This window comes from Dermochelys coriacea, chromosome 1, assembly GCF_009764565.3.
Source record: "Dermochelys coriacea isolate rDerCor1 chromosome 1, rDerCor1.pri.v4, whole genome shotgun sequence".
Classification (NCBI taxonomy): domain Eukaryota; kingdom Metazoa; phylum Chordata; order Testudines; family Dermochelyidae; genus Dermochelys; species Dermochelys coriacea.
This window is the reverse complement of record NC_050068.2, coordinates 100,144,798-100,169,188: the sequence shown is the minus strand read 5'-3', so window position 1 is coordinate 100,169,188 and position 24,391 is coordinate 100,144,798. Positions and strand designations below refer to the sequence as shown.

General features: G+C 38.1%; 1 protein-coding gene across 1 annotated transcript in view; it reads right to left on the bottom strand.

Moving 5' to 3' along the window:
* Positions 1-24,391, bottom strand: part of PCCA (propionyl-CoA carboxylase subunit alpha) — a 408,049-nt gene that overhangs the window by 278,865 nt on the left and 104,793 nt on the right. The window contains exon 7 of the mRNA XM_038386634.2: positions 4,948-5,079. Within this exon, the coding sequence (XP_038242562.1) occupies positions 4,948-5,079 (132 nt within the window). The remainder of the gene's footprint in view (positions 1-4,947; positions 5,080-24,391) is intronic.

Here is a 24,391-nt window from a genome sequence, read left to right as displayed (position 1 = left end):
TTACCAAAATACCTGCTGAAGTCATGTTCTCAAACCGATGCCCCACAACCTTGAATCCCCCCTACTGACTCCCTTTATCTTACTGTATCAGATTCAAGCTCCTCCTCTTCTTGCATAAGCCTGCTCTCACCCACAGCTGTGCTCTTATTTTCCCTTACTCCACAACTCACTTTCACTACTTCTCCCAATACTCTATCTTCCTCTTCTACTCTTGACTTCAGACCTTCATTTATGCTGATCACTTCTCTGGGAACAGGCTCCCACCTCTTGTATGCCAGGCACCCTCTTCTTCCATTTTTCAAAACTCTTCTTAAAGTCAAACCCTTGAAAGAATCCTTTCTACTGTACAGTACTTTGTTCTCCTGACTTATAACCTCTCCACAGCCTCTCCTACCTGAACTGTTGTGCTGTGTTTAGACCTTTATTTGTCTCGTATTTTAAATCAGTGATTTTCAACTTTTTTTCATTTGCGGGCCCCTAAAAAATTTCTAATGGTCGTGCGGATCCCTTTGGAAATCTTAGGCACAGTCTACAGAGGCCCTTGGGTCCATGGGCCCCAGGTTGAAAACCGCTGTCTTAAATAAGCTATTTGAGGAAGGGGACATGTTCTACTCTAGATTTGTAAAGCACCCTGTACATTTCGCAGCACTGTTTAAATGACAGTTAATAAACAGACAGACAGCTCTTCACTCTGAGCAATGTAGTCTTCCTAAATGCAGTCTTGAACTGAACAAGATAGTGAAGCACTGTCTTTCTTGTGCCTTTTTGTTCACCAAAAAACAATAACCCTCGTCTGTCTTTCTAACTTGTGAAGTGGTCTTTACAGTATTATGCAAAGCTCTCTTCACAGAGAGTATGAAGGCATTTTTCTTTCCAAATGGAAAGAGGAAGTCATCTTGGTAAGTAAAAAGGAGAACAGATTTAGGCACAAAGGGGAGTTAGACATCCAACTCCCAATGACTTTCAGTGGAATTAGAAAACAAAAGCCTTTTATGTCTTTAAAAATCCTCATGACTACCTTGTCCTGATGAAAAGTCAGGTAGGGATTCAAACACAAAAGAGCCTGAAGGCTTTCCTGCTCACTGGCCAAGTGGATGGCCACTAGAAAAGCAGAAATGCAAAGTTAAAAACAAGTCTGAGACCCAAACCATGCTTTTAGCTCCTCATCCCCTCCCTCGAATGCAGCTCCTGTGATAATATCCACTGAGCTCCTCACTGTCTTGCCCCTCACTTCCTGGCTGAATTGGCAAATGGAATGCAGAGCTGTTCTTCAGGCTAGTCGATTGATCAAGAAAACTGTCTACCAGGGACTAAATGCCCTGTAACACTTTGGGATCCAGGTAAATCCCAAAACAAACAGGTTCACATCTGTTGTGATTCCTTCCAATCAGGGATTCAAGGGCAATCACAGGCAGATATTCTCATCCTACTTTGGTTGATGGGGTTCTTCCCATGGGTCTAAGTATATAGTGTCACATGCTTTTCCAGTCAAGTCAATCTCTCTTCTGTTCAAGTCTTTATTTCATGTGGAAGCAGTGTTGTTTAATGAGCATATCTACAGGTTGTTTCTGACAGACAGGAATCTCACAAGAATCGAAAAGAAAATTTTCCTTTCTCCCCAGAAGGTAGGAAATGTAACCTGATTAGAGAGTTTTGTTTTACAAGGATTTGGGGGGTGGAGTGGCAGGAGTTTTGAGGGACACTGCTCTTCATTCAAGTAGGTGCTGATCACATCCAAACATTGAGGGCTGGGAGATGGCATTATTTATATTTGGCATAAAGGTCATGTGCAGCTGCCTCTCATCCACATACTAATACAAACATCTCACTAGTGATCCTCTTTCCATTCATTTTTTCGGGTTCTGGAAGTTTCTGAGCTAGTTTTCCAAAAAACATTGCAACCACAGGCCTCAAGCATAACTATATATAATCAGTTATTTTTCCCCATGAGTTTTATTAGTTGTGTCATTAGTGTTTACTAACCACTTATCCTGATTTTGTAGGCTTGATATTTTACAATAGCATAAAACAACCAGTACCTAAAAACATTAAGACTGTGTCAACACTGTGCCGCTAAAATGAGCATAGCGTAGCTGCTGTCTGTCGGCTCTCCTGCCAGCAAGAAACTTCCACCACCAATGAGCGGTGTTAGCATTATCAGCAGGAGCGCTCTTCACACTTAGCGCTGTTCACACTGGTGCTTGTCATCGACAAAACTTTCGTCTTTCGGGGGTGGGGGGGTCCAACACCTCTGAACGACACAAATTTTGTCTTTCACTTGCCAGTGTAGACATAGCCAAACAAAACAATTGTATGATAATTTTTAATATTAAGTGTTCCATAAACATTTGATGGTTTCATGTGTAAAATAAAAGCTATTTATGAATATTCAACTCCATGGGTCCCACTCACTGGATTTTTTTTTTTTTTTTCCAGTTGCAGTCCCTACTTGCTCTTAGGATTGTTAGAATGAGGGACAAGGTACCAGGAAGAGCAGAATTCAGCTGGGTAACAGCTAGACTGTTGCTAAGTCTTCCAAACCTTCTATGGAGCAGTTGCTGAAAGACAGGATATAGAATCCTGCAATGGATCCAAGATGACCTGTTATTGCTGCAACATCTCAGCATTCCAATCAACATTAGCACTGCATCAGCAGAGAGCACACCAGTGTAGGTAGTCGCTTTATAAAGATTTGATCCAAGGCAGTGTACTCTCATGCCATTGTAAAATGCCTGTGAACACTTATTTGAGAACACAAATGAGTCCTTCAGACATCGCAGGCCCCAGGCATTTCCAACACTAGCACTAGCAATGCTATTTTGCCTAGTGTATGCAGATCCACAGTGACTAGCATCCAGCGTCCAGTCATTATCTAGGTCATTCTCAGGCCAATTCAAAGAGGCATCCATATAGGAAAAAATGATTTTGTAAAGCTGTCTCTCTGTGGGGAAAGCGTAATGGAAGCAAAGCTATACCTGTGTAAAAGCCAGGCTGGCTTCTCTTGCTGCAGGAAAAGCTAGATTTAGGCTGTTTCTACCCTGCCACTGTCAGAGCTAAAACTTTAGCCATTCAGGGGTGTGAAAAGACACCTTGTGAAGTGAAAAGTTTTAGCACTGAAAAGCACTAGTGTAGACAGTGCTTTATAGCCGGAAGCCGTGCTCCCGGAAATAAAGCTACCACCGCTCGTTCAGGGTAGGGGTGTTTTTTTGTTGTTGGTTTGTTTTCAATCGCCAAGAGAGCTCTCCCCCGGCGATAAAGCGTGTCTACATTGCCCACATCACAGCACTGCCACGGCCGCGCTGTAACAAGGGCAGTGCAGACATACCCTTAGTGAAAACGCAGAACTTGGAGGTGAAGGACTACCTCTGCTTCGAGGTCCATAGGATATGTTCTTTCAATTTCTCCCTGCATCACGTCCTCTCTACCTCCCTCTCTCTCTCATTAATCTCTCTGTCACTCATTTCTTCCAGCAAAAAACCCCAGAAGGGTTTAATCCTGGTTAGCTGCCATGATGCTGAACACTATGTGTCTTGGTCTGTGCAGATCACTAAGCGTTTGTCTACAGGGGGAAAAGCCCAGAATAGCTAGTACGGTATAGCTATCAGTGAGTATTCCGTACCATCTCCTTGTGTGGACAGACTTATTCTGTGCAAATAATACTTTTGTGCAGTTTAGCTTAATCCATTTTGGACGAGGATTAACCTACACCACAAAAAGGCACCCTTGCACTTTAAATTCTCACCCTAGATATTTTGCACTAAATTCCCCATGTAAACAAGCCCTAAATCATGGTCAGCATTGTGTCAAGAAATTCATTTGTTCACAATCATCTTCAAAACAACATTTCATAATGTACACAACCCTTATGAGGACCAGATCAATGCCAAGTGTCAAGATTATAAACTTCAGCTGTTTTTGGCTTCCGCTAAATTAAAAAAAAAATTGATTAGAATTTTTTTTAAATGGGAAATATATTTTCTCCCTTTTCCCATAACAAAAACAGATGGAGGGATTTTTGCTCACAATTACCCCAAAAATTCAACTTGAAGATGAAGACCAACCATGAGAAATTTCACCCCAAAAGTTTCAACAAGTTTTCAGCATGTGAAAACAATTTTGCATTATAACCCCATTATGTAGCCTATTCACAGACACACACAAAGGCAGAAAAATAAAAGACCAACATCACAATACGTCGAAGGAGAGATGAAATCAAAACATTTTCCGTTTCACTGTACGACACACAAAAACACAGCTAAGATGGTGGAACAACCTATGGGAAATAGTGTAAGAATTCCTACTAAAAGCAAGGAAGAAACACTGCTTATAAGTCCGGAAGAAAAGAAAGAGCTTTTTTATAGAACCAGTCTCATAATATAAAGGTAGTCTACAACTGACTCAGTACTGGGGAGAAATACAAAATATACATGGTGTATCAAACACCACTGCGAAACCTGTGTTGCCCACAAATACTTAACATATTAACTTTGGCAACACTTTACCTAGGTCATGCCAATAAAGTTAATACAACTGGGGGAAAATGAAGGAAGAAAAAACACACAAAGTATATATGCATACACGCACGCACGCACGCACACAACCACCAACCTACATCTGGTGTATTACACTCATATTCCCCTGTCTTAACTATCTCAAATGTAATTTAAAACGTGAGATGTTTTGAGGAACCACACTTCGAATGCTGTCCATGGCATACTGCTTAATATTTGACAATTCATTCTATTCTTCCAACAGCTCTTCCTCTTCAGAAGCATTTTTGCCATTGAAAATATCAGGACAATGACATTTTTCAGTTGGATCTTCTATCGAAGTTGGAATATTGAATTTATAATTGCATCCTATATCACACCTTTGAAGAGAGTGGTACTTTTATTTAAACAATGTCAGAGCCCAGAGAGAAGAGACAGCAGTTAAACAGTTTCTCACCTTGACCACTCCATCAAAGCCAGGGATTGTGTTGACCTTTGCATTCTTGGCTAATAATTTGCTTTCAATCTTGTCTCCCATAGCTTGAATAGCATGTGTGTCAGGTCCAATAAAGGTGACACCTTCTGATGCCTGTGGAGACAATGAAGGTTTAAATTAAAGCAAAAAAAAAAAAAAAAACCATCCTTAAGCAGGAGTTCATTATGGGTTTACACAAGAAAAATCTAAATTTCTTAATGAAACTTTATTTGGAAAATAATATATTTAAGAAGAAACGTAACTAAAAGGGAAGAAGCATTTGAGCTGGTACATTAAAAATGTATATGGACTTGTTAAACATGCATACTCGCAGATTCAAAGCCCCTATAATCCGTGTCTGTATAAATCAAAGCCAGGCCAAAGAAAACAGCAGAAAGTCAAAGTATTCCAGTTTGAAAATTAGAAATATCCCTTGAGTGAGAGGAGTCCAGTTAACCAATGATTGAAATAGCCAAAAGTGACTTATAAAGATTGCTTACTAAAGTATAATACAGTTCGGGATTTCATTATGCATTCTTTAAACCAAAGCCTTATCCAACATCAAAATGAAAGTATGAAATCTTTTATTCAAGATTTTAAAAGACTTTGAAGACTGAACTTAAAAAATATTGAAAATACTGCAATATGGAAAATATTTGCATGCATCCTTCAGACAAGTGAAATCTTACAAATGTGGTTTTCCACATTCAGCTGGACGTAGGGTGGCATAAAAATTACTTTAATACTAGTAGCATAATTATGATTTTTCCTCATTTATCCCCTATGATGCTAGCCAACAAAATTGGGTTTTATTAAGTGAAAAATATACCTGTCATAACAGTTTCTTAGCATCCTCTACTAAGGGATAATATTATGCAGTTCCACCGGCAAATCCATTGTAATCACCTTTGGTGAAAATAACTACTTTACACTATGTGTGCGCGCACACACAGAAAAGGGAGGAGCTTGTGTGTCCTTTGTACTCAAATATTAGAGCCAGAACAATTACATTATTAAGATATTTAAAATTTTATATATGGATCAAAGTAGGATTAAGTTTAACCATCAAAAGAGTAGTCATGCCAGACTGTATGGTTTTTCCCATTGGCTTGATTTGAAAGAGAAGAGCCTCTCTCTATTTGAATAATCAGTTAAGCAGCAAAAGTTAACTACCACACTGAAAGTGTTGAGGAAGGACAGCTTACTGAATACCAATATTTTCACAGTTGCCATTTAACACTGATACTATTTTGAAGTTCAGAATTTGTGCTTTAAAGTTTGTGGAATGACCCAGGTCGGCCACCATCAACACTGCCACAGTAATGAATAATCATTATAAGGAATAATCAAATGCTTATTAATATTTTTAAAGCAAATATTTGTACTTATACCAGTTTGTAAAGGCTGTTGGACATCTGTATACTTGGATACTCTGTAAGGCGTGTTGAACCAAATGTGCCCTATAATAAATGTTTACGGTATAAATATATACACACATGTGCATATTATTATAATCTTGACCAACGCACATCTCATTGACCACCTACTATGTATAAAAGCCTCCTCATGTCACCCACAGGTTATCGAAGTAAGACTCTACACCCCAAGCCTCAGTCATGGTGCCAGGCCTAACATTCCCAGGTCCACCATAGGGGACTAAAAACAATTGGAAAATAAAATCTGTCCAGACTAAGGGACAGATGGGGTGTGAATATATAGATGGAAAAGTAAGGTAGCCACATAACAGTGTTTAGCCCACTGGGCCACCTTCAGTCCAAGCATTATGCTTTTCTGGGATGATAGGTAAACATCCTCCCCATAAAAAAAAAAGAGAATTTAGTAGGAAGAGCGCCTAAGACATAACCCCTTGTATCAGAGGCCAGGTATGAGGCAGGACCTACTCACAGAATCTGGCAAGAACAGGGCTGATATTGCAGAAAAATAATAAGTGCTAGTCACAGAGTACTCATGCAAACACATCCAGATATCAAGTGGTACCAGAACATCCCAATATCAAGGATGGTACAAAAACATTCCCCAAGGATAACAGGAACACATTGACCCCTCCTAAAAAATAAGGTTAGGATGACAGTACGTAATAAAAATGTTTTGATCAAACCAACATGTACAAGGTGATGGATAACTAGCCACGTCATGGGGCAGTAACTTACTATGTTAGAGGAGCAGTACTAACTTGTTTGTATCAGACGGAGTATTTCTGTCTGGCCTAGGGAGGACCGGAAAGTCCCGCCATTCACCGAGCTGGTCCATTGTTATGGGCATACATATATTAGCGGTCTGGTAGAGGCTGAGGGATAATAGTACTTTGCTTCATCGACAATAAACCTGGGCTGGTGCCTTCATGCCTTTAACAGATTTTGTGGTCACTGAGTGATTCACTCGAGGTCTGCCATGCCAGCTGTCTGCTTAGGGCTAGCGCAGCACACAGAGGGCGCGCACATGCACACACACACACACACACACACACACACACACACACACACACACACACACACACAGCGCCAAATATCTATCAGCATCTAACTACAAAGTTAAAGTTAATTTTATGTGTGGGGTATATGTGCATGTTGGGTTGCCACCTATTTATCTTATCCTTTCAAGATAATGTAATCCATTATTATTATTATGGCAGATGTCACAGTAGCTATGTCTTCACATTTTATTGATGTGTCAGTAAAGAACAAATTATTGATATAAACACCAAAATATGAAAAAATGCAATGTCACGATGTTGCAAAACAACAATCAATGTGCATTATTTGTTATAAAATGGTCTCTTTGGGATTGCTTAGAATGCAGAGATGGTAAAATGTTCTCACTGAAATAAAATAAAGAGTTGATCTTAGGGATGAGCACCAGTGAGAAAGGGGGTGTTCTGAACATCAACCACTTTGTTCAGAAAAAAATTCAGATATAATCTGAATTGAGGGCCACTAAAAAAGGCTATTTTAAGAGAATCAAGTAACGGATAATACTAAGGGGCTTGTTGGAGTGGTTCATAGAATGGTTTAAAATGAGAACCTGCAACATTAAATTGAGATTGGTTTCAGAAGAAGTCAGTTTAGGGCGTAAGTCTTTAAATAGATTTAAGGAAATAGACAATATGAACGTAAATAGAAAAAAAACCGTTTTCTGTTTTTTTCTTAAAAAGACAGAAAACTAAGAGCCTAAGTTTGAAGGTATTTAAATTGAAGCCTATTTTAAAGTGTCTGACAGAAACAGTGAAATAGGTGGATGAGAATGTGGAGGTATGATTCCTTCAAGTAGATCTAGCAGAGAATAAAAAACCCAAGTTATTTCTTGAACTAACAGAGAGGGAAAGTCATAATACAGGAGTGAGTGAGAGAGAAAGACAGTTTCACCAACTGCCAAGGGAAAAGTTCAGGACATTCACAGAGGTGATTAAGTTAAATGGAATTAATTTGTTAACTGGATCTTTTGGAGATGGATCATCCTAGTGAAATGACCAACTTTTTAATAAAAAAGTATCTGATGATTTACAGTATAGGTACAATAGCAGGTTTCTTCATATTCTTGAATCTTAAGTAGTTGTGAACACAACAGGAACAAGTTTCTTCTCAAGAAGGTGTTACCACTCAGTCCACAAGTTCATAATATTTGTGAAGACTGGTATTAAAATATCTTACATTTCCTTTGTATTTTTCTATTTAAAAGGAGTCTTTGGAGGTTTTGATCTTAGATTTTTTTTTTAATTAATCACATATATCCGCTTCATTGAGCCTGCCAGAATCAAACTCCGCAGAGCACTGTGAGGAAGAGAGAGAAGGAGAAGGAAATTTCTCTTCAGACAATGAAACACAATATCTCACTGACAGAAGAACCAGTCATTGCATATACTTTCGGCAGCGCCTTAATGTCATTGCCGGGGCAGCGCTTTAACATCATTGCCCCTTTTGCCCTCCCTGCCCTCAGGCCACCGATGGGGGTGGGGGGAGGCAAGGGAGCAGCTGCCCTGGGCCCTTTAAATTGCTCCTAGAGCCCTGGGCGGCATGGGCCAGGCAGCGCTGATGGGCTGACTAGGGGACACTGACTCCCTGAGCCCCGCCCCTTCCGCCTGAGGCCCCATCCCTTCCAGGGACCAGAGCCAGCCCCCATACCAGTAAGTGTTGAATGTTACTTTCTCCCCTGGGAAGGTCGGGGGGGGGGGGGAATGAGAAAGAAAGGAAAAAAGCTAAAAAGAGAAGGAGCAGAAAAAGTGATGAAGAAAGGAATTTCACCTAGAAGCGTAGAGAAAAGCATTACAGACTCAGTTCCACAGGAGCTGAGCATTGTGACCCCAATTCAGCAAAGTACTTAAGCATGTAAGTAGTCGCACTGACTTGGGACAAATCACAGGCTTAAAGTTAAGCTCATGCGTAAATGTTTACTGGATCTGAGCCAGAGTTTAGCAGCTCACAGGATCAAGCTCTGAATACTTCTCTGTAAGAAGTCGTCATGAACTGGATCCTATGGCCAGGCCACTTCTCACTGTGCTGCACAGAGTTCACAGTTACAACAAATAAAACTTCTGTGCTGTCTTTTTGTTCTCTAATGCAAGCAGGGCTACCCAGGAAGAATAGATTCTAGATGAGTCCACTTTAGAATTTCCAGAATAAATCTATGTTCTACACTTGCAGGAGATATGACAGACTCACAACATTCCTACATGTTGAGTTCAAGGAAGTTAAAGTACCTGCATAAATAAACAAACAAACAAAAACAAAACAAAACAAACCATGGGTTTAAAAAAAAAAAACAACTTAAATTATCTTCAAATGTAGAGTTTAAAACTTGTGCTTTCTAAAAATAAGAGGGGAACAATCTCCCTTTTGACACATGCACCAACTCACTGTCCTGTGCATCTGACAACTCCAAATCTTAATCTTCCCATAAAACTACTCCAAAAATCTCAACAGGAGACAGAAAAGCACCACCTGTTTTTCATGCCCCTAGTCTAGCTGCACTGGGTCACTTCCCCATCTAGTTCTTTGAATTTAGACTGTTACATTCAGGTCTCACTGTAAATTCAGCATAACATGCATCTGCATTTTGTTCAGAAATAGAATGGTCATATACCCAATGATAAAGTTGTGTCAGTTGTTTCCTTTATACCCAAAAGCAAACTACAACAAGAGGAATTTTGGTAGTTCTACTTTTGTAAAGAGCAAATTTATAATTAGTGCTGTCAAGCGATTAAAAAAATTGCAATTAATTGCACTGTTAAACAACAGAATACCATTTATTTAAATATTTTTGGATGTTTTCTACATTTTCAAATATATTGGTTTCATTTTCAATTACAACACAGAATATAAAGTGTACAGTGCTCACTTTATTTTTATTACAAATATTTGCACTGTAAAAAACAAAAGAAATAGTATTTTCAGTTCACCTAATATAAGAATGTAGTGCAATCTCTATCATAAAAGTTGAACTTACAAATGTCGAATTATGTACAAAAAAAACTGCATTCAAAAATAAAACGAAGTCCACTCAGTCTTACTTCAGCCAATTGCTCAGACAAACAAGTTTGGTTACATTTGCAGGCAATAATGCAGACGACTACTTCTTTACAATGTCACCCAAAAGTGAGAACAGACGTTTGCATGGCACTGCTATAACCGACATCGCAAGGTATTTACTTGCCAGATGCGCTAAAGATTCGTATGTCCCTTCATGCTTCAACCATCATTCCAGAGGATATGCATCCATGCTGATGACTGTTTCTGCTCGATAACGATCCAAAGCAGAGCAGACCGATGCATGTTCATTTTCATCATCTGAGTCAGATGCTACCACCAGAAGGCTGATTTTCCTTTTTGGTGGTTCGGGTTCTGCAGTTTCCACATCTGAGTGTTGCACTTTTAAGACTTCTGAAAGCATGCTCCATACCTTGTCCCCATCAGATTTTGGAAGGCACTTCAGATTCTTAAACCTTGGGTCAAGAGCTGTAGCTATTTCTAGAAATCTTACATTGGTACCTTCTTTGCATTTTGTCAAATCTGCAGTGAAAGTGTTCTTAAATCAAACAACATGAGCTGGGTCATCATCCGAGACTGGTATAACATGAAAAATTTGGCAGAACGTGGGTAAAGCAGAACAGGGGACATACAATTCTCCCTCCAACGAGTTCAGTCACAAATTTAATTAATGCACTATTTTAATGAACATCATCAGCATGGAAGCATGTCCTCCGGAATGGTGGCTGAAGCATGAAGGGGTATACGAATGTTTAGCATATCTGGAACGTAAACACCTTGCGATGCTGGCTACAGAAGTGCCATGTGAACGCCTGTTCTCACTTTTGGGCGACATCGTAAATAAGAAGCAGGCAGCAGTATCTCCCGTAAACGTAAACATTTATTTGTCTTAGCGATTGGCTGAACAAGAAGTAGTAGGACTGAGTGGACTTGTAGGCTCTAAAGTTTTATATTGTTTTGTTTTTGAGTGCAGTTATGTAATAAAAAAAATCTACATTTGTAAGTTACACTTCCACAATAGAGATTGCACTCTATGAGGTGAATTGAAAAATACTATTTCTTTTATCATTTTACAGAGCAAATATTTGTAATCAAAAATAATATAAAGTGAGCACTGTATACTTTGTGTTCTGTGTTGTAATAGAAATCAATATATTTGAAAATGTAGAAAAACATCCAAAAATTTAATAAATTTCAATTGGTATTCTATAATTAAACAGTGCGATTAATCGCAGTTAACTTGCACGATTAACTAAAAAAATGAACAGCAATTAAAAAAATTAATCAGCCCTATTTATAACATATTCCACAGCCATCAAGTTAATCTTTATTCTATGTCACTAGAAAGCTCAAATCTAAGGCCTGTTGCCATTATCCCTCTATGATGATACAATCATGCTTTCTGAGGAGAGTCATAGTAGGCTCCTTCGTTCTATATTTAATTATAGTTCCTTATATAATAGTTCCTAATTATGAACAGCTAAAAAAATTGGTGAACAGAAAATAAAAAAATAAAATTGGTTTATTATAAAATCTAACATACCTACAGGATTAGAAACAAGCCATTTCACCACTGCCATCTATATAGGCATATATGATCCTGAATGCAGAAGAAGTGGTAAAGTTATGATGAGTGGGTTGCGGGAGGCAGGATTTGAGGGTATACCTACACTGCAATAAAAAACCCATAGCACTGAGTCTCAGAACCTGAGTCAACTGATTCAGGCTGAAGGGCTAAAAAAATTGCAGTGAAGACATTCAGGCTTGGTTTGGACTCCAGGTTCTGAAACCCACCCTCCTCAGCTAACCCATACCAGCCACAGGTCTTTTATTGCAGTGTAGACATGCCCAGAGAATCCACCTGAACACCATGTGGCTCCTTATGTTACGTATGGTCTCCCAGAATCCTACTATGAATGGGAATATGGGAGCAGTCTCTGGCCAGGTAGAGCATGCATGAGGCAGGGCCAAGTGATCCACAACTATGCAAATCTACCAGCCATTTGGTTTACAGGAGGAGGTTCTGGTAGTATATCAGACTACTGCAGCCCTGAAGTTCAGTAATTGTTGTAGAAGAGGTAAAGGAGATTTCTGTAGAAGACCTTGAAGAGATCTGTAGAAGAGACTCCTGCCCCATATCAAGTTATCCCATGACAACTTTTTAGTTTTGTACCTTACATCTTATGTGAGAGAGTCAGTAAACAGTAACATGCATAATGCAAGTGCTGTATATGTAGGAGTAAATCTTAAAAAAGGGGTTTTCTTTAATAAAGTTATTGAAAAAAGAAGGAACTTACTTTAAATCAAACGAAACTAGGTTTAAGAAATTTGCTTCAGACTGTTCTTAAAATTGAGTTTATAGAAACCTTAAAAGGCATTTTTACAACTATGAGCAGAAGGAGAAAAAATGTGACTATGATAGGATACCCATTTAAAATCCTGAGACCCCTGAAATATTTTGGATAGTATTTAATCTACTTGAAATTCATCCAACTAGGAGGCTTAAATTTATGTTTTTGCTTTATTAAAACATGAACTAACAAGATTTATTTGTATACACCTCTGTAGAACACCACCACCAGACTGAGAACTGCTATGAATTTAAGCCCACTCTTCACTCCAAGTAATAGTCTAACATATACATAGTAATGGCAATATATATGTATATAATCAGACAGCCAACTAGCTAGAAATAAATTGTTACAATTTAATCATTTTATTGGAGATGGTGAATTTTTGTCCTATAATACCAATAAAACAACATACATAATCTAGCGTACTGGATATTTAATACATTTCTGTCCGTATGACAAGCACAAGACTCCTATGGACAGGATACAAAAACAGGACTATCTCAAGTTGCACCAAACATTTGACACTCTTCCCCTCTCTGTAATGGGCTGCAAAGAGAGCATAGGCACAGTTTTTACACAAGAATATAAAAAAAGGGGGGGGGGATTAAACTGTTCCAGAATTTTGTTTAGATAGAATCATGCTTAAATAAAGTTTAATCATGGTTTCCAAGCACTGTTTCTGGCCCAGTATGGACTGGACTCAAGACTGCATTATAGGACTCTAGTTCCACTACCCCTGCAACTGCTTGTCTCAGAAGAAAGGTATGTAACTTCTTAGGTAGGGGTCAAGGAGCAGCCATAATACATCTAGTCAGCATCACCTAAAGCACAAATACTATATGAAAAAGTAATATTAGAAACCAACGTTTATTTAAAAGTTTCCTAAAATATGAATTTCTATACTCTTAACATGGTAATTAGAATGACACAATAAAGAATATTAATCTTATCAGGGCACATATATTCCAAAATCATACTATTGTACAATATGAACTAATTTTCACATTTATTAAACCATTACACAGGAATTTCATAGTATATAATAAATTGTATTTTCTTTATTTTGAAGAAAATTCTTTATTGGAAGAAATTTCCAATTTCTAGAAATATAATAATAAGAACACTAAAAATATCATTAACAGGCGAGTACAACAGTAGAAAAACGAAAAATTGAAGAAACGTTCTCTGCACTCAAAAAGCTAATCATCTTTGTGAAAAAGTACTCAAATTCAAATTTTTGCTTTGGATTTTACTATGAAGGCCAAATCTAATTTAATAAAACACCAAATCGAAGCTTAAGAAAAATCTAAGTTATTTTTTTATTATTATAACTGTACATTTCTGAAGAACCCAAATACGGCACTGGACCATATAAGTAGTCAGAAAGCACGTTATAACAAAGAAAATCTACTATAAAATATAACTATACAGTAACTTACATGACATACAAATATTAATGATCAATTGTGCTTCTATCTAGAGAATACTTTAAAAAAAAAAGTGAGGATCCCAGAAAGGATACAAAATTAACTTTAACATTATGTACCACAACAGAACTAAGTATTTAACTTTTCATAAGTAATGAACACCCAAAAAATTTAGGTAGAAACAGATGAAACATGTAAGAATTTTCCCTAGATGTTTTCCATATTGTTTTCTTCAGTTCATGGCACTGAAACCAGCCGTGGCTTTTTACATGATAAAAGAAATCTGTGGAACTAATCCTCGAAACCTCTTTCTGTTTTCTTGCATAACACCTCCAGGCGACAGTAAAGACAAAATGCTTCATTTGCATCCTTAAACATTAGAAACTGCGAATGAGCCTTTTCAGCTGCAAATGTTATTGCATCTACATTTCCAGAAGAGAAAAAAGGTTAAACAGCCTACTCAGGTTTATGTTAACTCATCTCTTTTTAGCACTATGATCAGTACAAAGAGCAGGGAATGCAGAGGCTTAATGGCCCAACCTCTTTCTTCATTACGTTCAATTAGATTCTGGAAATGGATATAGCTGCTGCTAACATGAAGATAAAGAGAAGAAATCAGGTATGCACAAAGGAAATGGCAAACACTAACAAGTGTAATCTCAATCTTCTCAATCTTCCAGCCTTGTAGGGACCATTTTCATTTTTAGTGCAAGACAAAAAAGTTTCAGTTCTATCAGTTCTCTTCACTGCAAGACCATCTGCGGTAAAGGATTTTGCCAGAGGCAAAAGCAGCATCTACCTCACCATTAGTACAAGTTGTTAGGTTTGGGTTTTTGTTTTGTTTTTTTTTAAAAAACGTTCACAAGATGCAAGTGTTGTACAAAATGTTCTGAAACTGTCAGCCAGGTAGAAAAAGCCTTCACTCACCTGATGTACTATGAAGAAAAGAAGTACTTGTGGCACCTTAGAGACTAACAAATTTATTAGAGCATAAGCTTTCATGAGCTACAGCTCACTTCATCGGATGCTGAGCTGTAGCTCACGAAAGCTTATGCTCTAATAAATTTGTTAGTCTCTAAGGTGCCACAAGTACTCCTTTTCTTTTTGTGAATACAGACTAACACGGCTGCTACTCTGAAACCTGATGTACTAGAAACACCATTCCCACCAATTATACAGTGAATATGAATCCCTTTTAGTTACACCAATAATTAAGCAACTTACCTTTTCTCCAGGATATAAACAGCCACATAAGATTTGTTCTTCAAAAGGCATTTCCCCTGTCCACCAAAAAAAGTTTGGGTTGGATTGGTTTTTTAGGATTTATCTAATATACCAATCATTTCTCTTTTCCAAAAGAAGCATTACTTCAAAGACGATACTATCTGCAGTAGAGAAAGTTACCAGTACTTTATTGTCCAGGCTGTTTGGCCTTCAGTCTGGAAGCAATAACTGCACTTGGCACAGAACACTCAAGTAGAATTTTAATACAAAATATACATTACACTAAATGAAAAACAGGCACTGATGGTGGAGAGGAGGAGGTGTTCCTTTGGCTAAACTAACATCTCATGTTACTAAGGAACTGAGCTCACTTCTTACTATATTTTACATTTCATATATTACCAAGCTAAAAGTTAATATTGAAAGACAACTTTACAAACCTGTATTTTACAATTCAAAATACATATGTGCATATGACATATCTAAATACCCTACAACCATACCTTTGTCCATTCAATTCCACAGGTGTACTGAAGCCTTTCAAATAAATACAAGAATGAAACTTTCTTCTCTGAAATATTTGCAACAGTTCTCAATTCTGCAAAAGATTATGTTTGTGCTTAACTTACATGGCTATATCAAAATAATGCAAACACAAATGGAGCTCAATAAATAATGATAATCAATAATACAAATAAATTATAAAATCTTAACAGTGTGTATTATTGTAGTGCCTAGCAGCCCCAGTCATGAACCAGAACCTCGCTGCGCAAGGTACTGTACAAACAGAAAAAGACAGTCTCTGCCCAAAAATCTTACAATCTCAGCCTTGTAGTCACAGGATTTTTTAAAACTGCAATAATCCCATACGAGTGCATCAGAACTTGGAGGGAATGCCTCTTAAGTCAAATAATAAATCAATAACGTTTAATATTTTACCAATACTTTTTTCCTCCAGAGATCTCGCAGTGGTTACAAAGCTGAATAAGCATCAATATACCCATATTGCAAATTGAGAACCCGAGTCAGAGAGAGCACAAATGACTTGCCCAATGCAAGTCTGTTGCAGAACTGGGTGCTGGAAGTAGTGGTATTGTTGATATAGTAAGTGGCATTGTCTCAATAAATCAGTAATGAGCTAGTGTCACAGCAGGGTGCTTGGAACATCATGATGCTGGGAGGTTCCAGTTTTCAAATGGCATAAAACTGAGCTGCTCATTAAATATCCAGCAGCACTTTTCATAAGAATAAAGGCTGTAAGCCCATTGTCCTAACTAAATTCCAACTTGGGTAATTACATTCTTCCTACCTAAAGTCCCCTATTTTTTCAATTGGGCATACTATTCTTTTCATTTCCTGCCCTTAAATGAAGAGTACACTGTTGCTATGCTCTGTCAAACTGAAGCTGCATATGATCATCTATCTAGAGGCACTAGAGGTAGTGGTAGGTAGGTAGGTAGGTGAAGTCATCCTAAAATATATCAGTTGATGGTTGTGAAGTGTTTTAAGATCTTCCCACATGTATACAAATGCAAGTAACTATAAAACACATGGAATACAGACATCTAAATATACATCATATATTACAGTATATACACAACACTGCATACAGTATATATTACACTGTCACACAATACAGCAGTTTTGGTAGATCATCCTTTTACAAATAGAGGGAATTTGAGATCCTAGAAAACTAATAGTGTAGTCAAATAAACCAACTTAATGAAAGTTTATTTTAAAATTTGTTTTCTACAAAAAAAGCAACCCTTAAACTTGTGCACACAGAACTTAGACAAAACTTAACTTATTATCTGGTAATGGAAGATAAACTCTCTCTTACAGCTAGTGCCAACAAGCTCACCGAGAAGTAGCAAACATGTAGTCTGCCGTGCTATTACCTTGGGTATTTAATAACGATACAACACTTCCTCCAATTGCTCAGTTCTGTCTTCAACTGTTGTGAATTATGTGAGGTAAGTTATTACAGGGGTTTTTTGCCTCCTGAATACTAATGTGTTTTAAAAAAACAAAACAAAACACCCATACGTGTGTCTAAACCCTACTTGAGAGAAGCGTTATTGTTTCTGATTTCAACATCTCTGGATATGAAGGCCTGTGTACATGACACTGATTTTCTACCACCTTAGTCATGCAACTTACTTATACACTCTCGGATGAGTAAAGCAAGCAAGAATTTGGCCCTTTATCTTATATTTAAAAATAAAAAAGAACCTGGATTATAAAATCCATTACATGAATTTGTATTTTTCCACCAATATTACTATCTAAATTTCAACTCTAAATTGCATTTTGGGGCCAGTACTAAACTTTACCTCTTCTAATCAGTGCCTCAGCTAATTTAAGGAAGTTGTTTATTTCAAACCTATTGAACAAAATATATGATGGGGTGGAGATTCCTGGCAGAACAAGTCTGAATAATATATGTATTGGTACATAGTGCTGTAAAGTTTACTGACACCAGCTATCAAAAGATCCGTAAAACTCACATGTGGTTCTATTCCCTTGCTGGTTCTAAATTGGGAAGGGAAAATTTCACAGAAATTAAATTGTCCAGGACTGAAACATGTAAAGCGATGTGGCAACCAGCATGAATATAGGAAATGCCCAGCACTCGGGCAAATACGTAGAAACAGTAACAAACCCAACCATTATGCTAAAATATGCAGAGAAAACAGGAAAGTATGTATTAAGTGCAATAACGGATTCTTTAATAAAGAGGAAGACTGTTCTTAAGCACAATAATGGAGGAGGCTGAAAACTCAAAAGATTGGCTAATTAAAATGTGCGCAAATGGCACTTAAGTGGCATACAAGGTAAGACACTGAGGCACAAATAAATATAGTAAACTGAAACAGAGAGATGGAAGGAGCACAAAAAAGTTGAAGAGTCAAAACTACCTGTGAAAGAGCATAATGGAGGAAAAATTCCAGTGTTGGGAGAATGCACACAACCATTTAAATACAAGGGGAAAATGATACAGCAAGAGCTTGCGGTGGTACACAGAAATAAGCAACCAGTCTTGGGCCGACACATGCGTGAGGCACTTTGTCTCATTAAGAGTATGTATGCAATAGGGACAGACAAAGAATCAGAAAGTATTATCATATACAGATGTATTCACAGGAAACAAGTGCCTCCCAGTAACATACAAGACAGTTATGAGGAGATGCATAATCTGCAGTACATTCTCTATGAAAAGTTCCACTATTAGTGTCATGGAACAGACTGGTTGCCAACCTTGTATACCTCTAGAGCTAGGACAGACACAGAGAAGACGTATGCACAAACTGAAAACTGAAAAGAGATGAGTTCTGGCATATGGAGGTACAACTTTTCATGATTCTCTCTCTGGTGGTAGCTTCAAAGAAGCAGCTGATCACAAACAACTGATTGCAATACAGAAGAACCTCAACGTTACAAACTCCTTGCGAATGAAGGTTGTTCGTAACTCTGAACAAAACATTATTGTTGTTCTTTAAAAAGTTTAAAACTGAACATTGACTTAATACAGTTCTGAAACTTTACTATGCAGAAAAAAATGCTGTTCCCCCCCCCCTTTTTTTTTTAGTAGTTTACATTTAACATAGTACTGTACTGTATTTGTTGTTTTTTGGGGGGCGGGGGGGAAGGGAGGGGGGCTTCGTCTCGTCTCTGCTGAGCCTGATAGTGTACTTCTGGATCCAAAATGAGGCGTGTGGTTGACTGGTCAGTTCAAAACTCTGGTGTTCGTAACTGACGTTCTACTGTACACAAAAATGGACCTAGAGAAACACCACCAAAGACACAGCAACTATTTTTGAAAATACAGAAGTATAATATGACCCTGGAGTTCCAACCGATGCCATTTAGCAAGAGTATACGCTCCATCTCACAATACACAGTCTGATAATCTGGAACAAGCAATGAAAATATGTGAACATGATAAGTGACGTGCTGTACCTACAGGCATATGGGATGAACTGGTGACAAACGGCTAAGGTTGAAATGTTGCAGTGATACAAGCAATAAGTAAAGGAAGGGGGGGGGGACGACTTTCTACCTGCCTATTCGTACTATAAAAAGGAGCTTTCAGTTTTCTCGGGTGTGCTTTTGAAGAGGACACAGATCATGGTTCCATAGTGATGAGAAGGAAAATATTGGAATAAATATATTATGGGCACCTGTGAATGACTAAATCAAAAAGGAGAGCTAAAGGTGGTGTGTTCTGGCCACAAATTAATAGTGACATAGAAGAAAGCAAGTGTGGAACACATCAGAAGTACAGATATTACCAGCAGAAAGAACCAATGACAATGCATAAACAACTTGCAATTCCTTGGGAAGACATCATCATCTGGTTATAAATGAACTACTTAACCAATTTCCCAGAAGACACCACAACAGCGACAGCTGGCAGGCACATTAAATCTGTATTTGCATGTCATGGAACTCCAAGAACAACAACAACAGACCACAATTCAAGAAGATGGAATTCCTGAGTTAAAATGCACAACTTTCATTCTGAGATATCTAGTGCCAGATATCCTCAAGACAATGGATTAGCTGAATGTGGAAAATGTATAATGAAGAATTTGCTCAGAAAAAGCAACAAGAGACTATCCATATTTAGCAGTACTCATCTATAGAGCCACACCACTGCAAGGTAGAAAGTCACCTGCAATAGACATATAATACTCTATTACAAAATATGGGACTGTAAGCATGCAGATGGGTGTGACTCTCCCTTGCTGTCATCTCAGAGAGGCTACACCAGCTCTTAAAACAGGATAAGTAAATGGGGAAATTAACAGTCTCCAGCCCCAAACCATAGGCAGGGTAAGGCCGCGAATAGTTCAGGGCACAGGCCTCCATCCGATGAAGTGAGCTGTAGTTCACGAAAGCTTATGCTCAAATAAATTTGTTAGTCTCTAAGGTGCCACAAGTACTCCTTTTCTTTTTGCAAATACAGACTAACACGGCTGCTACTCTGAAACCAGAATAAGTTTCTTAAAGGGTCCATTAATTAAACTAACATTTACTGAATCCTCAGAAAATTCAATCTTTATTCATGGATTAGGGGTTGTAAAATTTGGAGACAGGCTGTATTCTTCTGAACAGTACTCCGTTCTTAAAGACGCGGGCATCATGCACCTTCCCCAACCAGAGCACGTTGATAACAGTGAAGCGTGTCTCCACTGAGCCACCAACACTTGAATAACCATAGAAAAATCATCATTGCCTCCATTGTTACAGTTCCTCCTGTTGGTCGGCAAATACAGGAGACTTGTGTGTTCTGTATTTACAACATTCATGAGAACAGTGCAGAGCTCTGGGGGCTCCAGGCTTCTGTCAGAGATAGCAGACACTGAAAAGTGCCAAATGGGTTTGAGAGATTTTTTTTTTTCAAAATAGTGTGGAAATTATGGGATGGAGAAAGCTACATGCTAGAAACTTGATCCCTATATTCCAAAGATTCATAAGTCAGTCATTTCTATCCCACAACACTTGCAAAAAGTTCTCAAAAGGAATTGTGCTAGACAGCAACGCCTGGCACACAGATTCCTACCCATGGTGCACAGCACTGTGCATTGACACAAGCACTTGTGGGGAGTATATGCAGGACAATGCAAGCAGCCAAGAATGTACACACACAAGCAATATACAAATTTCAGAAGCTGTACGTTGATGTAGTTTACGCTGACCGAAGTTTATACTTTACACATGGCCGCAGAAAGTCTGAGACAGCTGAGGATAGAATCCGGCTCTCCTGACCAATACATTAAAGCACCAACCCTTTCTCTTCTTGTAAGTATCTGCCTTATTCATTGTCCACTAGGTACACGAGACAGGGGTTGTGTAGAACAAACAGTATGTGATTTAATAGCAGTAGTAGTATTGAAGAAAAAATTATAATGCAATATGCACAAAGGGATGAATTAAGATTTCATAGGCAACCTTATTTCTGACATTTGCTTTCTATTGCTTGATCTTGCAAGCCTCACATTCTTTTAGTGTAGTGGTTTTTAATGTAGTTCCTTTAGTTTTGTTTGTTTTGTTTTTTTTTAAACTGCAAACAGAAATTCCATTAGAACCACAGAGCCACCACAGAGGTCAGCAGCAGTATGTTGGAATCCAACATACCTTTATAACCACAGTGCAGACCCCAACAAACTGAGCTAATGGAGTAACTGGTAGCAGTAGTAGACTGTTACTTTAGTGGGAGAGCCACTAGAAAGGGAATGCGAAACTCAATTTGCCAGTGGCTTACACAACGATTTACTAGACAGCAAAGGAATGCCATTAACTGGGAATCTTGGGTTCCATTCCAGGTTACTGAAGGCAATGTCGGCTAGGTATTACAGACAACATGAACTATCATGTAGATTCAGCACATCCATTCTGAAAGGCAGTGTGACTAAAACAATGAGATAGACTTGAAACATTAGAGACCTAAGTTGTAACAGAGCTGAGACTAGAGCTGACCTGAGCAACTGCTCAGTTACCCCATCTGTAAGATAGATAAATGATACCCCCTGCAGGGGGTATGAGGAATTGCTCAATATTAAGGGATATGAACAGCATATCCACCACCAGTGAGTGGAAGAGCTAGAACCAGAACTCATCACTATCTCCTCCTGGTTCCCAACCAAGTGCACCTTCCCCAAGGTCAACTCAGAGAGAGGTGATGCTGCGGCTGAATCCCCCCAATTTGGAGGTATAGCTTTGTGAACATAAGAATAGCCATACAGGGTCAGAGCAAAGGTCCATCTAGCCCAGTATCCTGTCTTCCAACAGTGGCCAGTGCCATCTGCCCCAGAGGAAATGAACAGAACAGGTAATCAAGTGATCCATCCTGTTGCCCATTCCCAGCTTCCAGCAAACGGAGGCTAGGGACACCATCCCTGCCCATCCTAGCTAACAGCCATTGATGGACCTATCCTCCATGAATTTATTTAGTTTTTTGAACTCTGTTATAGTCTTGGCCTTCACAACATCCTCTGGCAAAGAACTCCACAGGTTGACTGTGCTTTGTGTGAAGAAATACTTCCTTTTGTTTGTTTTAAACCTGCTGCCTATTAATTTCATTTAGTGATCCCTAGTTTTGTGTTATGAGAAGGAGTAAATAAAACCTCCTGATTCACTTTCTCCACACCAGTCATGATTTTATCGACCTCAAATCATATCCCCGCATAGTCATCTCTTTTCCAAGCTGAAAAGTCCCAGTCTTATTAAATCTCTCCTCATATGGAAGCTGTTCCATACCCCCAATCATTTGTGTTACCCCTTGTCGTACCTTTTCCAAATTCAATACATCTTTTTTGAGATGGGGTAACCACATCTACTGCCCGCACAGAATGTTTGGTGAGGGCTGTGAGCATGTGCAATATACCCAGCATGCAGCAAGCTCGGTGAAGAATGAGCATGCTCATTGCAGCTTTAGGGATTTTAGCAACCACATTCTAACAAGCTCTACTAAGCATTTTCCAAATAGTAAAATCTACACAGATTTTCAATGACATAGAAAAAAGATATATATCTGATTCTAGAACTATGCCCATAACAAAATTGAAGCTCTTGCTCCAAATCACTTCAAAAAAGTGGCTGAAAAATATTTTAGCATTAGCAGAACTACTTTTTTCTCCTAACCTTGTTCTTTGGAAATGGCTGAACCATTTTCACTGAACATTCCAGAAAGTTAATTCTGCCTGAGACACAGCAAGCATGGGGAAAAAAGAGCCAAAAGTTATAAGCAGGCTTATAACAGAAAATGTTAGGAAACCTTAACTATAGGTGTTGTTACCAGCTCTGTCTCTACTGCTAACCGAGTATTTTGTTACCTGCTTGAACTCTGAATAAAATGGTATGTATTCATTATTCTAAAACAAGTCATTACATGAAAGGCTGTATTCATGAGAGAGTTAAATTACAGGTAGTATGTAATGAGAAGAATACCAAAACAAATACAATAATAAGAATTTAGGATTGTGTGTTCACAACAGTCTTTACCATATATAGACTGATTGCATGTCATACCCTGGCAGAGAAATAAACTAAGCAAAAGGCATTAGAACAAAATTAAAAATCAAACAAAGTTACAAAGAAATGGTCTGATCAACTGTGCAAAATGAATTCAAGGGAAAATCTTCTCAACATTTTCCAAAAAAAAAAAAAAAAAAAAAAAAAAAAAAAAAAAAAAAAAAATGTTTATTAATCCAAGTTGGTATCTTTAAAAAAAGAATGAGTTGACACATATTTTGGAAAATTAACAAAAATGCTGGTTCTCAAAGATCTTTAAAATATAGAAAAGAAATGTGAAAATAAGGAAATCAATAACTTAAATCTGGAACAACCAACATCTTAAGTTCTAGATTTATGTAAGTTTAATAGGAATTCCAGAACACTGTGTGTGGCAGAAGTTCTCCAAACAAGGGAACCTATGGCCCAATCCTACAACCCTTTATTCATGCAAATAGACCTACCAACTTCAAAGACTGTAGGATCAAGACCAAAAGACAACTACAACAGCTGTAATTCACAACTCTGGCATTTATATAAAGAGCTCACCCTCCTCCTGTCCGAAAAAAGCTACATTCAATAGTCTCCATATCAAGTTTTGATAGTCAAACATGCTACAAAATGAAATTACCATAAACAATTCTTTTTTAAAATAAAGTAGGTTACTGAATTGTTCTTATAGGAGTAAAAGGTATATATTGTCGGTAACCAAGAAGAAAAGGAGGTGCTTTATGAGAAAATACAAAGGAAGAAAAATGCCCCACTTTCTCTAGTACTGCCTTTGTCCAGCCACAGAGCTGAGCTGCAAGTTATCAGCATAAGCAGAGATGGCACATTAGAGGGAACTGCTTGCATTTCCCAATCTACATGCCCTTTCTTAACCGAGAGCAATGGCTAATCACAG